At 36.0% G+C, this 22,678-nt stretch overlaps 4 protein-coding genes across 4 annotated transcripts; 2 read left to right on the forward strand and 2 right to left on the reverse strand.

The window, feature by feature from the left end:
* Positions 1-4,303: 4,303 nt before the first annotated feature.
* LOC120770896 (protein rigor mortis) lies at positions 4,304-19,291 on the reverse strand. Its single transcript, XM_040098562.1, has 10 exons — positions 19,097-19,291; positions 17,392-19,035; positions 16,985-17,321; positions 16,742-16,910; positions 15,190-15,343; positions 7,304-8,211; positions 7,066-7,222; positions 6,828-6,981; positions 6,500-6,757; positions 4,304-4,731 (listed from the first exon to the last, which is right to left on the reverse strand). Exons 1-10 carry the CDS (start codon positions 19,143-19,145, stop codon positions 4,599-4,601), a joined length of 3,963 nt encoding a protein of 1,320 aa, XP_039954496.1. The 5' UTR covers positions 19,146-19,291; the 3' UTR covers positions 4,304-4,598.
* Positions 10,685-15,179, forward strand: LOC120770897. Its single transcript, XM_040098563.1, has 5 exons — positions 10,685-11,343; positions 11,411-11,591; positions 13,887-14,236; positions 14,301-14,552; positions 14,618-15,179. Exons 1-5 carry the CDS (start codon positions 10,897-10,899, stop codon positions 15,116-15,118), a joined length of 1,731 nt encoding a protein of 576 aa, XP_039954497.1. The 5' UTR covers positions 10,685-10,896; the 3' UTR covers positions 15,119-15,179.
* Positions 19,292-19,678: 387 nt separating the features above from the next.
* Positions 19,679-21,426, forward strand: LOC120772329 (presenilins-associated rhomboid-like protein, mitochondrial). The gene is made up of 7 exons (XM_040100872.1): positions 19,679-19,823; positions 19,890-20,088; positions 20,153-20,450; positions 20,510-20,730; positions 20,802-20,903; positions 20,963-21,060; positions 21,128-21,426. The coding sequence occupies exons 1-7, from the start codon at positions 19,777-19,779 to the stop codon at positions 21,210-21,212; spliced, it is 1,050 nt and encodes a 349-aa protein (XP_039956806.1). The 5' UTR covers positions 19,679-19,776; the 3' UTR covers positions 21,213-21,426.
* Positions 21,339-22,277, reverse strand: LOC120772330 (RNA-binding protein 48). Its single transcript, XM_040100873.1, has 3 exons — positions 22,051-22,277; positions 21,834-21,978; positions 21,339-21,774 (listed from the first exon to the last, which is right to left on the reverse strand). Exons 1-3 carry the CDS (start codon positions 22,144-22,146, stop codon positions 21,494-21,496), a joined length of 522 nt encoding a protein of 173 aa, XP_039956807.1. The 5' UTR covers positions 22,147-22,277; the 3' UTR covers positions 21,339-21,493.
* Between the last annotated feature and the right edge of the window lie 401 nt (positions 22,278-22,678).

A 22,678-nucleotide genomic window follows, 5' to 3' on the forward strand; every position in this document is an offset into this window, starting at 1 on the left:
ATACTAATGAGATAGGCGTCGTTTTGTGAAGCTCTAAAAATGAGTTCTTCGATAGTTACTATGTGTGAATTTATTGAACAAAGAAGCGCGATAATGCACCATCTCATACTGCATCGGTTATTCGCAACCACCACATTCGCCTGATGTACCTTCGTGTAACTTCTGCCTATTCAGCAAACTCACATGAACACTCCGAGAACACCGTTTTGACTCAATTGAGGATATAAAAGCTGATTCGAAGAAGGCTCACGACAGATCACGACGGAGGATTTTTCCAAGTGCTATGATGACTGGAAAATTCGTTGGCATAAGTGTATTGCAGCGGGAGGAAATTACTTTAAAGGAGATGAAACGGACAAAATTCACCTTTCAATTTGATCACAGTAGAACATTATATATATTTTATGGGGTCTCCGACAGATACTTCGTGTCAAGCTTAATATACTTTGTTCAGGGTATAATAAGTGAATACGTTATCTTAAAGATAATCTGGTTTGAAGTATTAAAACTTTAAAACTGTCTTTTTCAAAAATCAGATTCGCTAAGACTTTCTTTAGAATCAATCAATACCATTGTCATGGTCTCTATTCAAGAAAAACTATCAAATGAAGTCACGTGAAAACTCCTCTTGAGGCAATATACCTCTGTTTCAAAAAACACATAGAATTTCCTTAGTTGCAATTTCTCTCATATAAAAGCTGCACTCCTTACAGAAGCTCAGAAACGGCCTGAGGTACTTGAAAAAGATCAGAATAACTCCCTTTTATGCGCTTTCTCTCTGCACATCTTTGAAAGAACGGCGTTGCCACAATTACCGATTTTTTTTTTAATTTTGGCTTTTTTAGTTACATTTTTCTTTCTTTATTTATATATTTTTTTTTTAATTTTCAAAGCGGTGAATGTGGCGCAATTTGAATATCAATAGTGGATTGCTCTCGTCTTCTTCGCTTGCTAACTCGCGTGTGAATCTGAATTATTTTTTTCAAGGCGTAAACAGAAGCGTAAACAAAAACGTATGAAATGCCGTTTCTCAAAATAGTTTTAGTGACCAGCTGGTGCTGTTAGTTTAACGGTATTTATGCGAAGCAGGTGAATAAACGGCGAGTGAGTGAGTGAGTGAGTGATGGAGCGGGGGTGCGGGCGAATTGTGTTACGAGTAAATGTGCGCAACTTTATAGTGGACAATGCGAGCATCTTTATTGTTGTTGTTTTTGGACAATCAAACTGTTTTTTTTGTTTATTTTTTCAGTAATTTTATTTTTGTTGCTCTTTTTCTTATTCTGTTGCGGAGCATGGACTCTTGTGGAGAATTGTGGGAATGTGACGCTTTTCGCAGAAATTTTGTTATTCTCCAGAAATCTACATATTCACAACTCAGTATTGAAATGCAAAGCAATTATTCATGTTTTTATTTATGGTTTGGACTATTTTATTCAATGTACAGATACCTATACATATGTATATCTACTCTGCGGAAAGTTCACATCCAAATTAATATGTATGTATGTATGTATGTATGCACTCATTTGCATCTGAGACAATAATAATAGGCTTAACGCGTAGCCCAGACATTTGTTGATTCAAAAAGAGACCCGTTATTTGTGATAACGTCATTGGAGTGTTCTTTTATTGGATCGTGGTTACGAATCTCCATAGAATAGAAGCCGTCAGCGCAGCCTTTTCCAGCTTAGAAAGAGAAGCGAAAGAGTTTGGTCTAGCGGTGAACGAGCGCAAGACGAAGAACCTACGGCCTTGGGAACTACATACATACATACGTCACTAAGTCTGAAGATCAAGCGCAGAATAACTTTTGTCAACAGGTGATACTTTGGCACTCCCGCGGTGAAGCTACAGATTTTGGAAGACGCAACTTGTTAAAGTTGAAATGACGAAGTTAAGATGGACTAAACACCTTCAGCTCCATTGTCCAGCTTCCCCACACTGAGGTTGAATCATCTCGTCATACCTTTTTTGGGACTATTCGTGGCCTCACGAGAAATCTGCCATTAACCTTAAGACGTAAGAGATGACTATCGAAGAAGTTGGAACAAACTGTAAGAGCTCTACGGCAACATGGATATAGTCAAGTGCATAAAAATCCAAAGAATGTGCTGTTTAGGCCATGTCGTTCGCATGGAAGATGATGCTCCAGCGAAAAGCTCTTACGATGCGAGACCGATGAATGGACAACGGAAGTAAAGGCGTCCACGCATCCAATGGAAGAACCAAGTGCATAGCGACTTGTCTGTACGTGTGACTTCTCAAAGGAGAGGTAGCTGGCAGAGGTTTGTGTTCTCGACCCCGACCAACTCACGGTTGTAGTACCAAAGTAGAAGAAGAAGGTTACGAATCTCCTAGTAACGGCTTACAATTTTATAACGGGTGATTCAAGTAGAGTTATTTTTTTCAATAGCCTTTTTTTGACAGAACACGCGTGAGACGTGTCAAGCTGTCATGCAACCGTAGCTGAGAGTGTACACGAAGACCGTGGAGAGTCGGTTCGGCCCCTTTCGCAGCAACTCGGACTAACGTATAAATCGACCTGGTGCATTTTATGTCTAGATCTTAAATTGAAAGCGTTTTCAAGGCAAATTTTATTCAGCGATGAGGCCCACACTCGACTCAATGGGTATGTGAACAAGCAAAATTGCCGCATTTAGGACGAAGAGCAACTGAACACATTCAAGAGCTGCCAGGCCTTGAAGCACATCACGCGTGTCATTCGCCAGTTACCAGTCAAAATCCTCGAACGAGTCATCAAATTGGACTCAATTGAAAGAGATAACCTTCAAAAAATAAATGCCAAAGAATGTTTTTTCGAGTGATAATAAACTACCCATTAAATTTGAAGATTCTTTTGAACAAAGTTGCTAAGGAGAGTATTATAGTTTTGTTCACATAACGGTTGTTTGTAAGTCCTAAAACTGAAAGAGTCAGATATAGGGTTATATATACCAAAGTGATCAGGGCGACGAGTAGAGTTGAAATGCGGATGTCTGTCTGTCCGTCCGTCCGTGCAAGCTGTAACTTGAGTAAAAATTGAGATATCATGATGAAACTTGGTACACGTATTCCTTGGCTCCATAAGAAGGTTAAGTTCGAAGATGGGCAAATTGGCCCACTGCCACGCCCACAAAATGGCGAAAACCGAAATCCTATAAAGTGTCATAACTAAGCCATAAATAAAGATATTAAAGTGAAATTTGGCACAGAGGATTGCATTAGGGAGAGGCATATTTGGACGTAATTTTTTTGGAAAAGTGGGCGTGGCCTTGCCGCCTACTAAGTTTTTTGTACATATCTCGAAAACTACTATAGCTATGTCAACCAAACTCTACAGAATCGTTTTCTTCAGGCATTTCCATATACAGTTCAAAAATGGAAAAAACGGATAATAACCACGCCCACCTCCCATACAAAGGTTATGTTGAAAATCACTAAAAGTGCGTTAACCGACTAACAAAAAAGAAAACTCTAAATTTTACGGAAGAAATGGCAGAAGGAAGCTGCACCCAGGCTTTTTTTTTAATTAAAAATGAGTTTGGCGTCGCCCACTTATGGACCAAAAACCATATCTCAGGAACTACTATTCTAATTAATTTTTAAGCAAAATAAAAAAATATGTAAATGACGGATAATGAAATCTCGATTATCACTTTATCATGCGAGAGTATAAAATGTTCGGTGACACCCGAACTTAGCTCTTCCTTACTTGTTTTTTAATAGAAACGAAATGGATCACCCTTTATTAATTTTCTCAAAGTATTATTTGCAGCCCTGGTCCAATGTAAATTTATTGATTGTAAAAAGGTTGCTTATAGAACGATCCACTTGTACAGCGAACACTCATAATAAATCGGATAGAAGCAAAATCTAATAAGCCATGAAGCACTACAATGTATGTTATGTTATGAGTCCTGTAATCTCATCTGTCATAAATTTTATATGATTGCGGTCAGATATCCGCAATGAAATGACTACTGTCAGAAGACAAACAAATACATTTCAAAAGCAGTTCCGTGCCCATTAACCTCATTTTTTATCCGACTAGGAAAAAGGGGTTAATTATCAAGTTGTCAAACTAGGATATGGAAAGTCTACAAATGACCAGATATTTTTATACAGATTTACCGGATTACTCATTCAGGTGATTTGGTGAATGTTTGCAGCCAACAACAATTGAAGAACAACTTCACTGTTGGAGGTTGAAAAGACAAAAGGAACGATGAAATTCTTAACTACTTCAGCAAATATTCTAGAAAGGCATTCGTACGCAACTAAGAACTTAACAAAACACTTTTTCAACTTTGAGTTCATTTTTTTATTTCCTCATGGTTTTCAAAAACAGTTACTTAGAAATTCATTTGTATAAAAATTATGAAAATTAGAGATTTAACCGTTACATTAACGTAAAAGTAGAGTAAACAATAACAATGCCATTCAAGCAATTCTTAAACACTACTATACTTCAACATATGTATGTGTATGTATGGATGTATATATGTAAATATATAACTATTATTGAGAAATGTGTGCGTTTGCACAATTTAAATATGGTTTTTCATATGTATGTATTGTTTTTGTAAATAACAAAGTGTTCACTGATCCTGCTTATTCTTCTCTAGTTGCTTTCGGTTCAACTTTTCTAGGACCCGTTCGATTTCCGGATGAATATTACGCACCTTAGATAGGATGTCATGGGCACGATTAAACTGTCCACTGAGTACGGAACTGGAAATGATAAATGTATAAAAATTATAAAAAATTAATTAATTAAAACTGAACGAAACCTGAAGCGATTATTATTTGAATATTTATTTTTTTTTTTATTTTATCACTTGAAAATATTTAATTTTTTTTTAAGTTTATCAGTTAAAAAAGTTTTATTTTATCAGTTAAAAATATTTTATTTTTTTAATTTTATGCACTTAATCTAAATATTTAATTTTTTTTTTAAGTTTATCAGTTAAAATTTTTTTATTTTTTTTTTAAGTTTTTCAGTTAAAAAAATTTATTTTTTTATTTTATCAGTTAATAACATTTTATTTATTTTTTTATTACTTATTTTTCTATAATTTATTTTCGCAACATTTTTGTAAATTAGTTTTAATTAACAATTAATATTTATTATTTTCTTTTATATGTATCCCAAAAGTGTCCTAAAAAATAATAATATAAGTGAATAATGACAATCTCACTTTCTACAATTTTATTTTATTTTTTTTACATAAAAATTATGTTTTTCAAGTTAAATTGCTGAAACATTAAATTTTTTCCGAACTTTTTTTATATGTACATACATATGTATGTACATGTTTAGGTTAATCTATTTCCAAGTTTAGATTTATTTCTAATTTTTTTTCTTAAGTTGAAACTACTTTTTAATTTATTTTTTTTGCCTTTTTTTCAAATTTATTTAATAGTTTTTTTTTTTTAATTCTTTCCAAATATTTTTTTTTATTTAGTTTTATACGTTTTTAAGTTAAATATATTTTTTATTAAAAAAAATTTTAAAATATTTTAAAAAATCTGGAAAAAAACTTAAAAAAATTTAATGTTAAAACATTTTGTTTTTAATATTTATTTTATTGTTGCTTCTTTTATGATTTTTTTTCCTTATTTCAGTTTTTTTTTAAATCTAAATCAAAATCAGCTAAATTTTTCCTAAAACAAATTTTTTTGAATTAAATATATTTTTTCTTAATTTTTTGTGCTAAAATATATATATTTTTAATTTTTAAAATACTTTGTTTATTAATTTATTATCTAATTTTTTTCGGTTTTTTTTAATTTTTTTTGAGTTTAGTTTTTTAAGTCTTTAACTAAGATGGGTTTTTAATAATATATATTCTTATTTTAAAAGGTTTTAAGGTTAAAATATTTTGTTTTTAATATTTATTTTATTGTTGTTTCTTATGTAATCCTTTTACTTTACCTCCTTATTTTGAATTTTTTCAAAGTTCTAAACCAAAATCAACTAAAATTTTCAAAAAACAATTTTTTTTTTCAAGTTAAATATTTTTTTCTTAAACTTTTGGAGTAAAATATACATGTGTATTTTTAATTTTCAACGCATTTTTTTAATTTATTATTTAATTTTTTTCTATGCTTTTGGAATTTGTTTTAATCTTTTTTTAAGTTTTATTTTTTATTAAAAAAATATTTCGAGGATTTTAAGGTTAAAGTATTTTGTTTTTAATATTTAATTTTTTAGGTTAAAATTTTTTTAGGTAAAATTTTTTTAAGTTTAGCATTTTTTTTAATTGTTTTTAAGTTAAAAAATTTTTTAACTTTATATTTTTCTATTTATAATTTTTTAATATGTTTTATTTGAGTTTTTTATTTTTAAAGTTAAATATTTGTTGAATTTAAATTATTTTTATTTTTTTAATCTTTATTTTATTATTCTTTTGGCAATTTTAAATGTTTTTCATTTTTTTTTGTTCTCTACTCCTATAAAACGACAAAATAAATTGAATTATAATAATTTTCTACTTACATCAACGCCGACGCAGTGAGGTTGCCCACCATTGCCAAATGCGCAATCCATTTATCGACTATGGTCACCAATAACGGATCGTCGTCTTGCAAATGAACGCGTGCGATCAGTAGCGCTTCCGTGTAGTAATTCTTCGACAAGAGCATTTCGATGGCTCTTGCATGACGATGCATCGCCATCATGTAGGTAGCTGCCTGCAGAGGGTAGCCCTTTTCAAGCAGTTGCTCGGCAAAGGACTGGCACACGTTCTGCCAAAATCTGCGAAAATTCGCAAAAGTTTTCATTGATCTAAGGAATCAATAAATATAAAATAATGATTTCAAAGTACTTGTATGATATGGTTGGTGCCACGGCCACATGCCATTCGCTCAGCTCTTTTCTCTGTAGACAAAGCATTATTTCATCTTTGAGAGTGGAAGAGTTTAACTGCATCAGAAATAAGTTGTGTATGCCCGTGGGTTTCGAACTTCTAATATGACTTACTAAAAAAGTATAAATTCCAATTGCGGCCAATTACGACCAATATTTTACGGGAATCAAAACTTAAATAACAAAATATTACTTACATTCTATTTGCAAGAGCTTTTCGGCATCCGCTTTTGTACCAAATAATTTGGGGCAAAGGAAACCTTGCGGTCCAGTTTTGCTCAAAGCGATATTCAATTTTTCCAAAACATTTTTATTGAGCTCCTTGCTTGTCCAGCTCAAAACAGTGGGCGGAGTCTAGACGTGAAAATAAAGAAAAATATAAATATAAATATAAGTATAAAATATATAGCTATGTGAGTATAAAAAAACAATTACCCTCATGTAGATCGAGCCGTAACTCCAATCCATATAATCCTCACGGTTCTTTGCCACTTTTGTCTCCGGTTTCGCTTGAACTTCTGTCTTCTCCACCGCCGCCACTGTCGTGTTTTGCTCATTCAACTTCATCGCGTTAAACAAATCGGTGACCTCAGCGCCAGCCTCACCATTGCCAGCCGCACTGTTCGTACACTCCTCGCGTTCGGTCACCACCTGACCGTTTTCAGCGCGTTTGAGACGACGCTTCTCAGCTGCCGTCAATGGTTTTGTCGCCTCGGTGCGTGTGGCCACTTTCATGGCCCATTTCACTTGATCCAAAGTGTGCATGTTGGAGCGCTTCCATTTCGACGCCGAATAAACCACAGACTCCTCCAAACGCATATCGAAGAGCTCCACCGAAGTCGATTTGCCGGCGCACATCACGATTGCCTCGTCGGTCGGGAAGAACAGGCCACATGTCATGGGACATGGAAATTGTTTGAGGAATTTCTCGTCGTTTGTAGTCGAATTTAGATCCCAAACACGTACGCCACCGTCGAAACCGCACGTAAGAAACTCGTTGGCATTGCGATTGCTCCATTTGACGCAAGCATTGGCAGCTTTGGGATTTTTGATCTCGATGCGACGTACCGGTGTGAGTACACCGTCTGGCGTGTGTGATTTCAGTATGTGTATGTTGTTGGCATTGGCCACGACAGCGACATGATCGCTGGCTATGGGGCTCCAGGAGATTTCGGTGATGTAACGCGGTGCTAACGGTACGTCCTGCACTAGGGTGTAGGAGTAGACGAGATTGGGCTTACGATGGTACACTTGTACGTGTCCACGTTGGGTGCCAACGTAAAGTACGTTATCGTGTACCGACACTGTGGAGATGCTTTTAATCTCACGTATAATGTGCGCATCTAAAAATCGGGAGGAAAATACCATAGATTATTATAGTGCCAGAAAGAGTGATAAACAGATGTAAAGACAAAGCAATCGACCGGCAGGGTGATCGCTTGCGACTTGTAAGAAGCTGATGAAAGAGCGACCAGCACATCGCGTTTCGGGATGACATCTTTATACCTTCCAAAGGTGACCGATGTGTCAATGCTAGATTTGTACCCCAAAAAAATTGGAAATTTATGTATTTTTCATCACCAAAATGCACCATTGTGACTGACTTTTCCGCCAAAAAACGAATCTAGAGTCATCTCTCAGACACCGTATTCGCCAGGTTTGGCTCCCTATGACCTTCTTTTGTTTTCAAAACTGTAAAGTCCGATTCGGTGACTGAATTATTGAAGTCATTAAAAGTCTTTCGCTAATATCACTGAAGTTTATCTTAGCCGAAGCTTACAACAGATTGACAATTCGACATTCTGCACAATGAATGACGAAGCCTCCATTAGAATTATGGGCACTTTTAATAGCTTGCCGATATTACCATCGCTAATGGTGGTCTGATAAATAGCATAACCTGGCGACCTATGCTCACTTTCGCATCAGATCATTTGCCCATATTTATATCGATCGAGAATCATCCCGACTTTACTTCTGTGGACAACCGCACCTTCGTTAACTTTAATAAAGCTAACTGGATCGGCTTAACAGAATTTACCGAGAGCACTTTCACATCATGATCGCAGCTGCTACCGCTCGCTTCATCCCAGCTGAACGAATCGCGGAACTCCGCACTAATTTCCCAACCGAAGCAGATGTTTAGACTAATGAGCGGTACACTTTACCATGCCGATTCCTGTGATCCTCGAATAAGGGATCTAAAATTTGGAAACAAAGGATAGAGCATCTGAAGTCTTGCAACCGCTTCATCGACGTGAGCAAGCTTTGGACTAATGTCAAGGCTTTGTCCAATCCGAAGAGACATGATGACCGAGTTGAAATTCAATTCAATGGTCATGCCTCTTCGGACCCGAAGAAGTACTCGAGCTATTTTAATCAGCAATTTACACTGCACCCCTCGATAGACAAACACAAGCGATGTGTTATCCGACGGCTGCGCAAAATGCCAAAACACTACGCACCACTTACTTTCACCGATGAGGAGATACAGATTGTCATCAACTAGGCGAAATCTCCCAAATCTGTTGGCCGTGGTGAAATTAACATGTTGATGCACCTAGGCTCGTCGGAAGTAAGCTTCCTCACCATAGTCCTCAACCTGTCGCTGACCACTTTTCTAATACCCGATGTGCGGAAAATGGGAAAAGTGGTCCCACTACTGAAACCTGGGAAACCCGCCATCAAATGAGAGCCCTATCGTCCAATAACTCTCCTCTCCCCAGTAGTGAAAACACTTGAGGCCTTGCTATTCCCGACCTTCATGTACCACCTGAGTCTAGCAAACCACCAGCATGGCTTAAGAAAAGTGCACAGCTCCACCACAGTACTTAGCGTCTTAGGCACCCAGATAGTTCATGGCTTCAACCAAAAACCACTCTCCTCGTAGCGTTGGATTGTCAAAAGCCTTTGACACAGTCAATCATCGAAAAATCTACGCTCCCTCCTGGGCTGAAGAGGTTGACTATGAACTTTCTGCTGGTGTGCTTTCGTAAAAATCATACCTGCAGTCTCCTAGAAGCATCAAGAGGTCTTTTCTGAATTACGCCTACTTCCTACACCGACCAGACTTCGGACGCAATAAACTTCAGACATGCCCTGACCGTCATTCACAGTGGAGCCACTAACACCTTCACCGACTCCCTCACAGTGACACCCCTCACCCAATGGTCCGACCCCGTCTAAATAGCCTACCGTTGAATGACAACGATGACAACTTATCCGAACCTTACCATCCTAGCGAGAACTAATGAACCGTGACAACAACAACAACAAGTGAAAAGAAAGTTGGATTAAACTTTACTGCGATTCCGACACTGCCGGGATGGACTATTTATGACCTACGAAACCGACCAATACTGAGGAATGCATGTTTCCTGTTAAGAAGCAAACTACGAATAAGAGTAAAAGTGTAGTCTAGAAGATGGCAACTAAGGAGAACTCAACGAGTCATATTGTGGCTGAACCATCTAAGGCTGAAAACATCAGTTTCTACACACCCGGACCCGTTGGAAGGACCAAGTGGAGAAGGACCTGGCTTCGCTTGGAATATCCAATTGGCGCCACATAGCGAAAAGAAGAAACGACTGGCACGATGTTGTTGACTCGGCTATAATCGGGTAAGCGGTTTCTATGCCAGTAAAGAAGAAGAAGACCCAACTGCCGCAAACTAAAGAACTTTACTCCGAAAACATTGCCTACAGGGTGTTGTTACTTGTTTTTTCGTGCTACTGTTATACATTAAAAAATCAAAATACTTTAGATCGGGCTACACTCACAAACTTCAACTCAATTCTAAAATTTTTGTTTGGCAAAAAATTTTAATTGAAATTTTTCCATTTTCATTTTATTTATTTTTTTTTTCAACAACCCTCACGTCGGTTGTCAGAGTAACGGTACAACAAAACGTCGCGGCGTAAGTTCGCTTGTTCGATATTTTAGTGGGGAGACCTTCTAAAGGACCAACAAATATTGGAGAACATTTTTTTAAATTTTTTTACATTTCCTGGCAATAAATAGATAACGGTATGTCGGTTAAGAACGACTTCTCGCGAATTTTCGTGCAATTCGTAGAGGAATGCCAAGCGAGCGGCTTGGAAGTCGACCAAAATTTCGCATATTTTTACGTGCATTTGTTGGCGCGCGACGCACGTCTCGGCTTGCGGCACGAAGCGGCGGATAACTGCAAATTGCTGCAACTAAAGCAGAATGCAATTCAGTTATATAAGAACAAGACAGATCCTACCATGTGCAATCTACACATGACCTATTGTTTTCGAAATTTCCGCGAATTTAATATAAACCATTTGAAAGAGATCTACGAGGAGAGCTTTCAAACGAAGCTGCAAACGCTTATCGCGGGCATACTGCAGTATCCGGAGACGAGCAATGACAAGCAGCTGGACGAAATGCTGTACAAGATACAGGTCTTCATAATTGCCAGCTACAATATTGGCGACCCGAAGAATCATGTTGTAAGCACAATTCGATGGCTAAGTAGACTTCGATTTTTTATAATTAAAAATGAATTCTTTTTCGAAGCTCTTGAAGCAGACGCGACAAAGTCTTAAAAGCGTGCTCAGCCACGGCGATCTGCAGAATTTTGTATTGAAGAAGCGCTATCATCGTTTGGAGTATTTGCAGCGTTTGACTGCCACTGTATGCGGCATACTTATCTACAATAATTGTGACCCGAATGGCGAACGGGAAAATATGCGCGACAGTGAGTAGAAACCGAACTTATTTTGGACTATTTAAAAGGGTACGAAAGTGGAACGAGTCCAGTTTTAGTTGAACAGTGTCGATAACCCGCAACACGGCGGGAACGCTAAAGAGGTTGAGACTGCGTCAATTGCAGTTTGAGTCTGAAAGCAATTATTATGAACAACCAAGTTTAGGAGGTTTGGAGGCGTGATAGTTTAGTAATAGTAATATCTCTAGAGACCCGTTAAAGTCCTCAATAATAAGATGCAAGGTAGCAAGGCTCAGAAATTTGTCCTATTTTTAGTACGAACTGTCATTCCGCAAAAAGAAACGATTCAACTAATGCTGATGAGCAATGAGTGTAAATTAAAGTTAGATCCAAACTCAACCCAAACTGTAGACATAGGGAATGCCTAACGTAGTAACTCTAAATTAAGGACTTTTCGTCGGTCGATGTCGATGAGTCTTGTTGTAGCAAATGTCTACACGCTATTTAGGTAGCAAGACACAATTTAATTGTCATCAAAATAATCTAATGGAAACAGAAAACGTGCCGTGTCGGTGGCGTCGGATCATATCTATGACCCCTAAGGTCTGAACAGGTCTTAAGATGGCTCAAACTATTGCATGTATTACCTCACCGAGGTGGAGTTTGAATAGAGCCTATTGGCGCAAACACAGCAGAAGAATTCCTCCGAACCCGAATTGAACTCAGTTCCAGTACTCATCAGCACGATATGGATCCACCCTGCTACAAGGTGTTGCTCCAATGATGACCAGCTGAACTTACCACGCACTGAACTTACTACGCACTGATCCAAAAAGGGTTAGGTCACCGAAATAACAGCCCTTGGCCGGATAAATTTGGGGTCAATTCCGGTAGCGTAAAACCGGCTTTTATTGGAATCGTAATCTTTTCGTAGTGTTTGTTATCCATAAGGGTGAGTGTTTTGTTGGTCCAAATTTCTTTTTAATAGGGTTTGGGTTTTTTGGAGATTTCAATAAGAGCCTACACAACACCGCTTCGTTTCTTTAGAATCCATAGTATATATTATTGAGGATGTCGCTGTAGAATAACAATAGTATCAACTGTGTCCAGAATGTGCAATTCTTTAAACGATTAGGTACTTTGAACCTCTCATTAGAATTTTTGACCAAAAATAAATCTTTGAGAAACTTTTGACTTCTCAAGAATAAATCCGTGGTTCGCTTAACATCTAGTTGTCGTTCCCTTGTAGCAATTTGGTGACCTTAGCTTAAATATAGCCGACATCGCTTTTTAATAGGGAGATATGTATAAATGCGAGCGCCGACTTGTAAGATCCAAGGACACCGACTAAGAACTATAAACTCGGTAGCATTCGTCCTAGTTGCGTCAGAAATGTTGTTGCTGTTGTGGTAACGGATACCTCATCCCCGTTAGAATGGTAAGGATTAGATAAGTTGTCATCGACGTCATCACACGTTAGGTTCAGAAAACGTGCTATTACGACGGGGTCGGACCAAAGAGAAACGGTGATGAGTAGCATTGGTAGGGCATGCAAAGAGGTGGCTTGTGTCATATGAAGACTCATTGCACGCTGGACATAGTATGTTAGATATTGAAATCCCTTTTTTTGATAAGTAGGAATTTAATCTGTAACAGTAAACAGTTTAAACAGTATCCAGAACGAAGCTGCGCAAGGGTCACTCACGTTTCTCGCGGCAACTCGAACTCTTTGTCTGCGATGGGTGGTGTCTGGTCGGCGTATTGTTTGACGTCGTCGACGTGGTTGAGGAATAACCTCTGGAAGCTCCTGGGAGGCGGTTCCACTTCAAGCAGGTGACTATAGGAACTGCTTGGAGAGAAGTTCATTAAGCTCCTTAACTGGTAGAATATGGGCGCCACTATGCAGAATAATTTTGATGCAGATTCAACGAAAACGAACCCGGTGTTCCACCAAATTAAGGATAACATAACAGTTCTTTCGCATGAAATATTTGAGATCACGTTTAACTTTCGCAGAGATGATCAAAATCTTACAATTTTACTTGTTTTACGCTTTGCTGATCTGGTGTTTGCTAAAGTTCCTGAAAATAATATGCAATTGTTCGAAGTCTTTGAAAGTTCGGGCTGCCTTACTCTTGCACAGTTTCAACTTAGAACCATTCCCACGATAGTAGGTACCCGAATTTTTATCCAGCCAAGGACTGTCAACTCGGCAGCATTTCTCGAAACTACTTCAGAAATGTTTTCATCCTTCACAACGACAACAAAAAGGTTTTATATATGCGAAATCCCCATTTTATTGTTTCCCTCTTTTCCCCCCAAAAGTCTTAACTGATATTCAAATGGCGAAAACGAATACACGAGAAGCGCTTGAAGCCGCGCTAGAAGATATTGAACACTATATAGCGACTGGCATAGAGGCTATCGGCAATCTAATACAGGTGGACACAAAAGAGAAGAAGGTCCATTGCAAGTGGCCCATCGAGAAAGTGCGCGAAATCAATAAATATGTCATCTTGTTCAGTTCCTATGAGAAATTGCTGAAAAATATAGTCGAGGCATTTGAAAAAACTGAATATCTAGTTAGTCTGGATCAAAAGAAGATGGACTGTATAATAGAGAAAATCAATGAGATACTGAAATATCGCACAGCAATCGAATCGCAGTTGGTGTTCGTAAGTACCATAGTAGAAGACGAAGATAATCGAAAAAAACAATAATTTTAATTTTCGCTTGCAGCCACATTTTAAGTATCTCTCGCATTTGTGGACCTCCTTACTGCTGTCGCTAAGCCACTTAGCCGAACTGAATCGGCTCAAAGAGCAGCTAGATGAGTATGTAAGCGAAGAAATCAAGGAAAATTTTCGTAAACTTTTAAAAATAACCGAAGTGCGACGCAAAGTGGTGAAAAAGGAACTCTTAACAACATTCGGTGAACTTATGGAACGCACTAACAAGGCACATCCGGTAATGACGTCACTGCAGAAAGTGGTTTGTATCATTTTGCCGAAGTAATATTGCAGATTTCAACATTTAACGGGTGGATATTTTTTCAGACGTTGAACTTTCAAAATTACTGCGCGTTAAGCCTCGCACTAACCAACGGTTTGTTGACGCCCGCTTTTCTAACGAAAAAACTTTGCGAAGACTCAAAATTTCGCTTCGGTTTTGCAAATATCGAATACGCAAAATATGCCGAACGCTACTTCGAAGACTTCATACACACACTGAAGACGGCAATTTACACTTCCGTCGATTTGATTTTACTCTTCGGACTGGCCGATGTGATACTACAAAAGGACTTTGTGGACGAACGCAAGAAACGCAGGGGCAAACAAGTGTCGGCGAGTGGCACACAAACGGAGATGGTTGTTGTTAACGATCTCACACCATCGAATCGCATAAATGTCGCTTGGAACAAGTGGGACTTTCATCGCGAAACCATACACCTGGCGTACATAAGAAAGCTGCAGACGCATGCGCAGCAGACCGCTTTGTCCTTCGGCACTATGAATGCGCAAAACGAATGCTTGCCATTCGGACATCGTACAAATTGATTGTTGTTTTTGTAGTGGCATTGTTTTTGTAATAAACGAGTGTATGTTTGTATATGGTTGCGCTTACTTACCTTTTTGCTCGGAATTTGCGTCGTAAACGGCCAAAATATCGTTGCAAACCACGAATATGTGATCGCCTTGCCAATCAATGGAATAAATGGGCTTGCCGCAGAATGGGTTGAATGTGATGGTGGGTTTGGCCGACTCCACATGGATGATGCCGACCTGTTGGGAGATATAAAAATTAATATAAGGATTTTTTTGGGATTATGTAAATAAAAATATACATATATGTACATATATACATGTATGTACATATGTATGTGTATATATTAGTCAATAAATAACCTAAATATTTTATTGAAATAGAAAAAAATAAAAAACATTAAAAATCAATATAAATAAAAAATAAATAAAAACTAAAAGAAATAAAAAAAATTAAATTAAAAATTAAAATAAAATTTAAATATATAAAAATATAAATTAAAAAATAATAAAAATTAAAAATAAAAAAATAAAAAAATTAAAAATAAAAAAAGATAAAATTTAATATAAAAAATAAATTGAAATAATAATAAAAATCTTATCAAAAAAGTTTTAGCAAAAAAATTAAATAAATAACTAAATAAAATCTCACTTCAAAAAAAAATATTAACAATATTTAAGAATTCGAAAACTCTGTCACATATAATTAAAATATTTAGAAAATCATTGTAAAAATTTAAATTTAAAAACAAAAATATTTGAAAAATAATACATTTAAAAATACAAATTGTACAATTTGTATAAATTTAGAAAACACAAAAGTAGCGATTCTTAATATAAAATTCATTTTATATTTTAATTTTTAAATTTAATTTAAAATATCGATTTCTAAATGCCAATATTAACAAGTGGCAACCATTACAAATAATAAACCCTTTCATAATTAACACTTGTTTACGCAGTATAAAATAAATAAATAAAAATTAAAATTAAAATAAATTTAAACAAATAATTAAAAAGAAAAAAATATATAAAAATATACAAGTATTTAAAAAAACATAAAACAAAAACATTAATCAGAAATACAATCAAAATGAAAAAAAAAGTTTTAATAAAAAATTACTTATTAAAAAGTTACTTAAAAAAAAGAAAACAAAAATAAAAATTAAAAATATACAAAAATTTTAAAAATCTGTTAAACATACTAAAAATTTTTAGAAAATCTTTGCAAAAATTTAAATTAAAAACCAAATACATAAGTATATGAAAAATGTAAAAAAATAATAATTTCTTTAAAATAAATACGTATGTATGAACCAGAAATACATAAATACAATAATTTAATAAAAATAAAAAAAAAATTGTTATAAATTTGGGAAAAAACTAAGGTTCATTTTATATTTTAATTTTGAAATTTATTTTAAAATATCGATTTTTAAATGCCAATATTAACAAGTGGCAACCATTACAAACAATAACCTCTTTCAAAATTAACACTTGTTCACGCAGTATAAAATATAAATAAATTACAAAATTAAAATTGAAAATAAACGTCATTAATTTATATATGTATATAATACCTATAAATTACTGAATTAATCTGAGGAACATGAAAAAATTGTCATAAAATCCACTCACCCTGCCTTCTAGCGTGCCAAATGCCAAGCGCTTACTATCCGGACTCCAAACTAGCGCTAGCACAGAAGCATCGACGCGCGGTATGAAATTCTCGATGAACACATTAGTGGCAGACATTTTGGATATGTCAATGATACCAACACGACGATCGGATAAAGCCAAAGCAATTCTACAAAACAATAATAACAAAAGCGTTGCCATTAAATACTTGCCTACATAAATATTAAATATACAATTAATTACTTATTCATGTCATCCGGGCACTCACGCATCGCCGAAACATTAGTGGAAGCACAACAATATTTGAGCAACAGTTTTTCAGTCTGCAGATTTTCGCAACTTATTTCACGATACGATGACAAGCACCAGAGTAAACAGTGTGCATGCGAAATGCTAAAGGACATGACGCTGCGTTGAAGAAATGATTTTTTGGTGTCTGCTTTGAACTTGTAACGTTGATGTGGTGAATTTGTGGCAGTAATCGGTGTATCTTGTGCCATTGACCAAAGTGACAGTTCACCAGTTTTATTTGTGGTGAGGAATTCGGTTGAGCTCAGCCAGTAAATTTGTATGCTGGTGTCTAAAGGATTAAAATTTGTTCTATTTTGTTACTTTTTCTATTATTTAATAATTATAATTATAACACTTACTTTTGCCATGTTTGCCTGCGTTTATAGCGCGCAAGCGATCACAACTTGCGCCGGTGTTTGTATTCCAAATCCAAAAACTGCCATCAACGCTAGCGGATGCTAACAATGAAGGTTGCTGGTCTTTCTTTTCGGCAGTGTTAGAATTGTCTTGAGATACCACTCCGTCAATAGATGGTTGTTCTGAATTACTTTCTGAAGTCGCCGTGCGATTGTCGTCATCAACCTTTACTTCAACTGCTTTAGTTGTGTTTTTATCAAAATTTTCAACAATATTCACGGCTGTTAAAGGCTTAGTAGTTACTAGATCCGACTTCTCTTTAACTTCTTTCTTTTCCAAATCGTTGGATTGCTCTGCATGCACTTCTGCCTGATGCAGTATTTGTTGTTTTGGATTTAACTCGCCACCATCGACGCAAACTTCGTCGTCCGATGAACGCTCAGCTAAATCTAAGCTACCTTCAGTTGAGTCAGCGCTGTCGCCATCGCAGCTTGAGGATAAATTTTCTGCACAAGCCACCTTTTGACAATCGGCCAGTGTGACATCGGGCAATTGTTTGACATCACCATCTCCGTAATCTTGCTCCTGCTTCAAAGCATCAATTTCACCTTTAAGACTTTGACATGCTTCGACAAAATCAAAATTTGTTGTTGGACCACATTCAACAGACTTGTCAGTAACAATTTTTTCATCAGTTTCTTTCACTTTCTTTTCCGTTTCTGTTGGTGCTCCAAACTCATTTTCCAAATAATCGTAGTCATAGATGTCGAATATGTCATCATTACCGACGGGCATAATCGATTTTTTAGCATTATTTTGCGTTTTAAAATTTTGCTTTTGTGCAGCCTTTGATTGCTTTGCATCCTCAATTATCAGTTGGGGTTCCTCAACCAAAGTTTTCTCTACATTGGTATTCGCGGTGTGATTTTCATCTTTGAGCGTACATTTTTGTTGCTTAAATGGTGGCACATTTTGTGGGCACCAAGATAGTGAAGTTATTGCAGCCTCATGTCCACGTAACATATATAATGTGCTCATGCTCTGTAGGTCACCAATTACAACCAAACCACGATTGGTGCCCACAGCAAAGATATGTTCATTGTGTGGCGAGCAGCGCAGCACCGTTAGTGTTTGATTTTTGCTTGAAATAAACATTGGTCGGCGACAATAGGTATTAGACGCCACACAATACACCACAATATCCTGTGCATTAACCGACAACACATTGCGATTGCGCATATAACTTAGGAGCACATGATCACCTTGCGGTGATGGTCCATTGCCGTCCATGTACAAAGCAGTGCTAAAATGTGCCTTATGTCCACTCACCGCACAACCACGATCGAAATCCCATATCTGTACGGAATTATCCTGTGCCAAGGCGGCAAAATACTTTTGTTGATTGTTCGTAGTCGCAGTTTTTGCCACTTCAGTCGTATTTTCGGAAGCTTTAATTGCTGCTGTAGCGCTTATTGGCCAACCGGGATCTACATCTATACTCAATATACTTTGACGTGTATGGAAAACTTTAATGACTGGTGGTTTATTTTCATTGTCGCCGCCATCAACTTGTTGAATTGGACCGACATAGTTAATACTGCGTGAACCTACATAAAGGAAGCCACCATCCGGTGTGCAAACACATCCTTCGTTAAGAAAACATAAATATTAGTACCACGACGAATTACGCACAATTTACATATTTACCGTTTGTTAAATTCCATTGTGGAGTAATTGGCACTTTAGCCAAAACCATATTTTTGATATGCACGTGTTTTATACGAATACTTTTGCACAACTCCTTCGTCACTTTTTTGTAAACACTCCTTGACCGGCGTCTTTGGTTTGCGAGTTCAAATTTACCTTTTTATTAGAGATGCTACGATTTCGTCGACTTATCGTTATAACTGGAAATCAAAGGATATAACTAAAAAAATTTTGACTAACGCATTTTTAATGTTATTTAAGATTAAATACACTATGAACTAATTAATCTGCAGAAGTTGTAACTGTTTTTGAAAACTATAACTGTTTGCGTTCTTATTGGATGTTTTACCGAAATGTGACTATAACCGTCGCATACTTAATATTTAAATTAATAGTATGCATTGCTATATCTAATGATAATAATATGTATGTATTTATAATACATATCATATATGTTGTTTTGTTATATTTTATTTAAATTATTTTTAAATAATTTTTTCTCCGAGGGTATTTGAAAACTAATCGAATTAGAAATCGGCTGTCAGCTGTTTGCTGCTGTCAAATTAGGAATGAAAACAAACTGGAATAAACAGCTGTTTTTAATTCAATGGGGGCATGTTAAAATTGCGAAACATTGCATTTTATTAAGAAAAATTGTTGTAGAAGTCACGAAATAAAACATGCTTCTACATAGAGCGTTATGTCGCAGCTGGACCCGGCAAATTGCGTGAGTATTTCAAGACTTTAAGCACGCGAATGTTTATTAACAAAAAATGCTTGTATGAAACAACAGCGAACCATTATTGCCCAGTTACAGTAGTAAATTACTGCGACCACATACAATAATAGTGCGCTCGATGCGTAGCAGTCCACGCCATCAGCGTCCACCACGTAGCGGCAGCCTACAAACATCGCCACCATTCGAGAATTATACTTTGGGTGGAGCAGTGCCGCCAAGTAACGTAGTGAAGGCTCTTGTATTCACGGGCGCGGTATTATTAAAAAATTATTTGGAAATTGTAGACATTTTAAAGAATAATTTTTTACCTTCTCCAGTTCAGTGTTGGATGCTTCATGAGTGTAACTATACTTGAATATGAGAACACACGTAATATGATGATAGAAAAGGCACGTCAAAGTAAATTTCCTTGGCTACGAAGACAAAACGTCAGCCAGGAGAGAAATGTGTGGCAAGAACTAAAACAGGAAGTGAAACAACATTGGGATAAACTTACACCCGGTGAGCGGGTGTTTGTGCCACTTTGTGCATTGAATGTAATAGTATTTGGACTTTGGCGTGTACCATCATTGCGTAACACTATGATGACTTATTTTTGTTCGAATCCTGCAGGACGTAGGTTTATTCAAGATTTTACTAAAATGTTACAAATATATTTCATATAACTTTTCCAGGTGCCGTTTGTTGGCCAATGTTCCTATCGACTTTCAGCCACTACTCAATGTTCCATTTATTCGCCAATATGTATGTTTTGCATAGCTTTTCCAACGCAGGCGTTTTGTCTTTGGGAAAAGAACAGTTTTTAGGTGTATATTTGAGTGCGGGTGTGATTGCCAGCTTGTCAAGTATTATCTATAAAACGGTGACTTCTAAGGCAGGACTTTCAATAGGCGCGGTAAGTTTCTTTTATTTATAAAAATTCATATTGTACAAAATTTTATATTTATTATTTAATCAATACTTCAGTCCGGTGCGATAATGGCGATTTTGGCTTATGTTTGTGCCAAGTATCCAGACACGCAGCTAAGCATATTATTCCTGCCTATGCTGAATTTTTCGGCGGGAGCGGTGAGTTTTAATCCCGCATAGCTTTATCAAAGATAATCTTATTTTTATTTACTACAAAGGCCATTAAAGTTATAATGGGATTCGATCTGGCTGGTTGCATATTAGGCTGGAAGTTCTTTGATCATGCTGCGCATTTAGGTGGTGCTCTTTTTGGACTGTAAGTTATTCAAACGCAATACTTATGTTTCAATTCGGAATTTAATTTATATTTAAATTTTTTACAGTTTCTGGGTTTACTTCGGTACAGAATTATGGCAGAAGCGGATACCATTTCTGACAATGTATCATGATTTGCGCAAAACTAAATAGCAGTTCTAAAACAAAAGCTTTTATGTTAAATTCAAAACTAGTTAAAACACATAATTGTGTGGTCAATAATAATTTTAAATGCGTAGTTCGGTAAATTATTATTATTAAGTAGTGAAAACACATACATATTTTTATGCATTCTTATGTATTTAAATCGCTAACGTTTTTTCATGAGGCAAGAACAAATAAAAGCAAATCTTATATTTCCAAATCACTCCGATTATTTTTTAGTCTAAATTATATACTATTTTTTACGTTAATACCAGTCTATTGTCAGTATCTTAAGGTTCCTTTCTCTTCTTATCTAGCGGTTCACTACACTGAGCATCAGTTGACATTATTAACGCCAATTTTTCGTTCACTTGTTGTCTGTGTTTAATTTCGGCTTTTCTCTGGAAGAGTTTCTCTCGAAGTTCATTAGTGGTTTCGTACTCCGGTGCATACGATATATGAAGTATACCGCCATAAAATTCTTGTGCATCTAAATACCGCTTAGCAAAGCGCGCTGTCTGCACTTTTGTAAATTTTACATGGTACACATCAGTGAAGGCTTCTAACTCCACTATAAAGTTAAGTACATAATTAATATGATATTTTGCATATTAACTGCTTTTAGTTAACCTTTTCTTGCCATCTCATCTGTAACACATTGCATAAATTCAATATCTCCACAGCGTTTAAGTTTACACTTGATCTCTTGTTTTAAATTAATCCTCGGCACTCCAAATACTAGAAGGTGTTTTGATTCATTTGCTACTGTGTAGACCTGTTGATTTTGTAAAAAAAAAGTTATAGATACTCAGATTAAACATTTACTTTTATAAAGTCAGTGTTATACCTTAACAGCTCTTAACCGCCGACCTCTTCTGTATTCTAAGCGATTCCTGCAATAATTTTGTCTTATATGGTGAGTTGCACCTTTGTTTCCATCCATAATTTACACTTTAGATATCTTATATTGCAAAGAAAAATCTTGTTTTATTCAAAAATACACTATTTACATTTTTAAAACTATTTTTTGCTTAAACTTAATTTTGTTTACTAAAGTGAGACATGTATTTAAAATCGAATTGGCCTTCAATTATTATCGATATATCAAAGTGTTCAAATTATATCGATTTCAGCTGTAAAGATTGGCTTTAATTTACCACGTTTCTCATACCCAGTAATTCTTTAATTTAGAAAGACTAGCTTCAAAGTTTTAATAACGCAGTACTACCTTTTGAGCAAGTCTATTTCAGAGAGGGATAATTCCAAATGCCTTCTATCAAATAATGTACAATACATAGGCAAAAATTCATTATCATGGAATAGATATGAAATCGCCAAAGGCTTACCAGCATCTGCTCTTATTGGTAGAATGCGCATATATTAAAAACGTTCTAACCAGCAACTCGTATTCCCCTTTAAAAACCTGCTTTAAAAACATTTAGTACAGCACACTAATGGGTCTAATTAGTTTTAGT

Source organism: Bactrocera tryoni, chromosome 3 (assembly GCF_016617805.1).
Source record: "Bactrocera tryoni isolate S06 chromosome 3, CSIRO_BtryS06_freeze2, whole genome shotgun sequence".
NCBI classification, from domain to species: domain Eukaryota; kingdom Metazoa; phylum Arthropoda; class Insecta; order Diptera; family Tephritidae; genus Bactrocera; species Bactrocera tryoni.

What these genes read in the sequence shown, in the direction of transcription:
- LOC120770897 (XM_040098563.1), top strand. Translation starts at nt 10,897, where the DNA reads ATGTCGGTTAAGAACGACTTCTCGCGAATTTTCGTGCAATTCGTAGAG. An exon ending in GCGACCCGAAGAATCATGTT is followed by an intron (nt 11,344 to 11,410) that starts GTAAGCACAATT and finishes TCTTTTTCGAAG; the next exon opens with CTCTTGAAGCAGACGCGACA. An exon ending in TGACGTCACTGCAGAAAGTG is followed by an intron (nt 14,553 to 14,617) that starts GTTTGTATCATT and finishes ATATTTTTTCAG; the next exon opens with ACGTTGAACTTTCAAAATTA.
- LOC120770896 (XM_040098562.1), bottom strand. Translation starts at nt 19,145, where the DNA reads ATGGTTTTGGCTAAAGTGCCAATTACTCCACAATGGAATTTAACAAAC. An exon ending in ACAATGGAATTTAACAAACG is followed by an intron (nt 19,036 to 19,096) that starts GTAAATATGTAA and finishes TTCTTAACGAAG; the next exon opens with GATGTGTTTGCACACCGGAT. An exon ending in CGCAGGCAAACATGGCAAAA is followed by an intron (nt 17,322 to 17,391) that starts GTAAGTGTTATA and finishes TTAATCCTTTAG; the next exon opens with ACACCAGCATACAAATTTAC.
- LOC120772329 (XM_040100872.1), top strand. Translation starts at nt 19,777, where the DNA reads ATGCTTCTACATAGAGCGTTATGTCGCAGCTGGACCCGGCAAATTGC. An exon ending in TTGTTCGAATCCTGCAGGAC is followed by an intron (nt 20,451 to 20,509) that starts GTAGGTTTATTC and finishes TAACTTTTCCAG; the next exon opens with GTGCCGTTTGTTGGCCAATG. An exon ending in GGTGGTGCTCTTTTTGGACT is followed by an intron (nt 21,061 to 21,127) that starts GTAAGTTATTCA and finishes AATTTTTTACAG; the next exon opens with TTTCTGGGTTTACTTCGGTA.
- LOC120772330 (XM_040100873.1), bottom strand. Translation starts at nt 22,146, where the DNA reads ATGGATGGAAACAAAGGTGCAACTCACCATATAAGACAAAATTATTGC. An exon ending in GGCGGTTAAGAGCTGTTAAG is followed by an intron (nt 21,979 to 22,050) that starts GTATAACACTGA and finishes CAAAATCAACAG; the next exon opens with GTCTACACAGTAGCAAATGA. An exon ending in AGATGAGATGGCAAGAAAAG is followed by an intron (nt 21,775 to 21,833) that starts GTTAACTAAAAG and finishes TTAACTTTATAG; the next exon opens with TGGAGTTAGAAGCCTTCACT.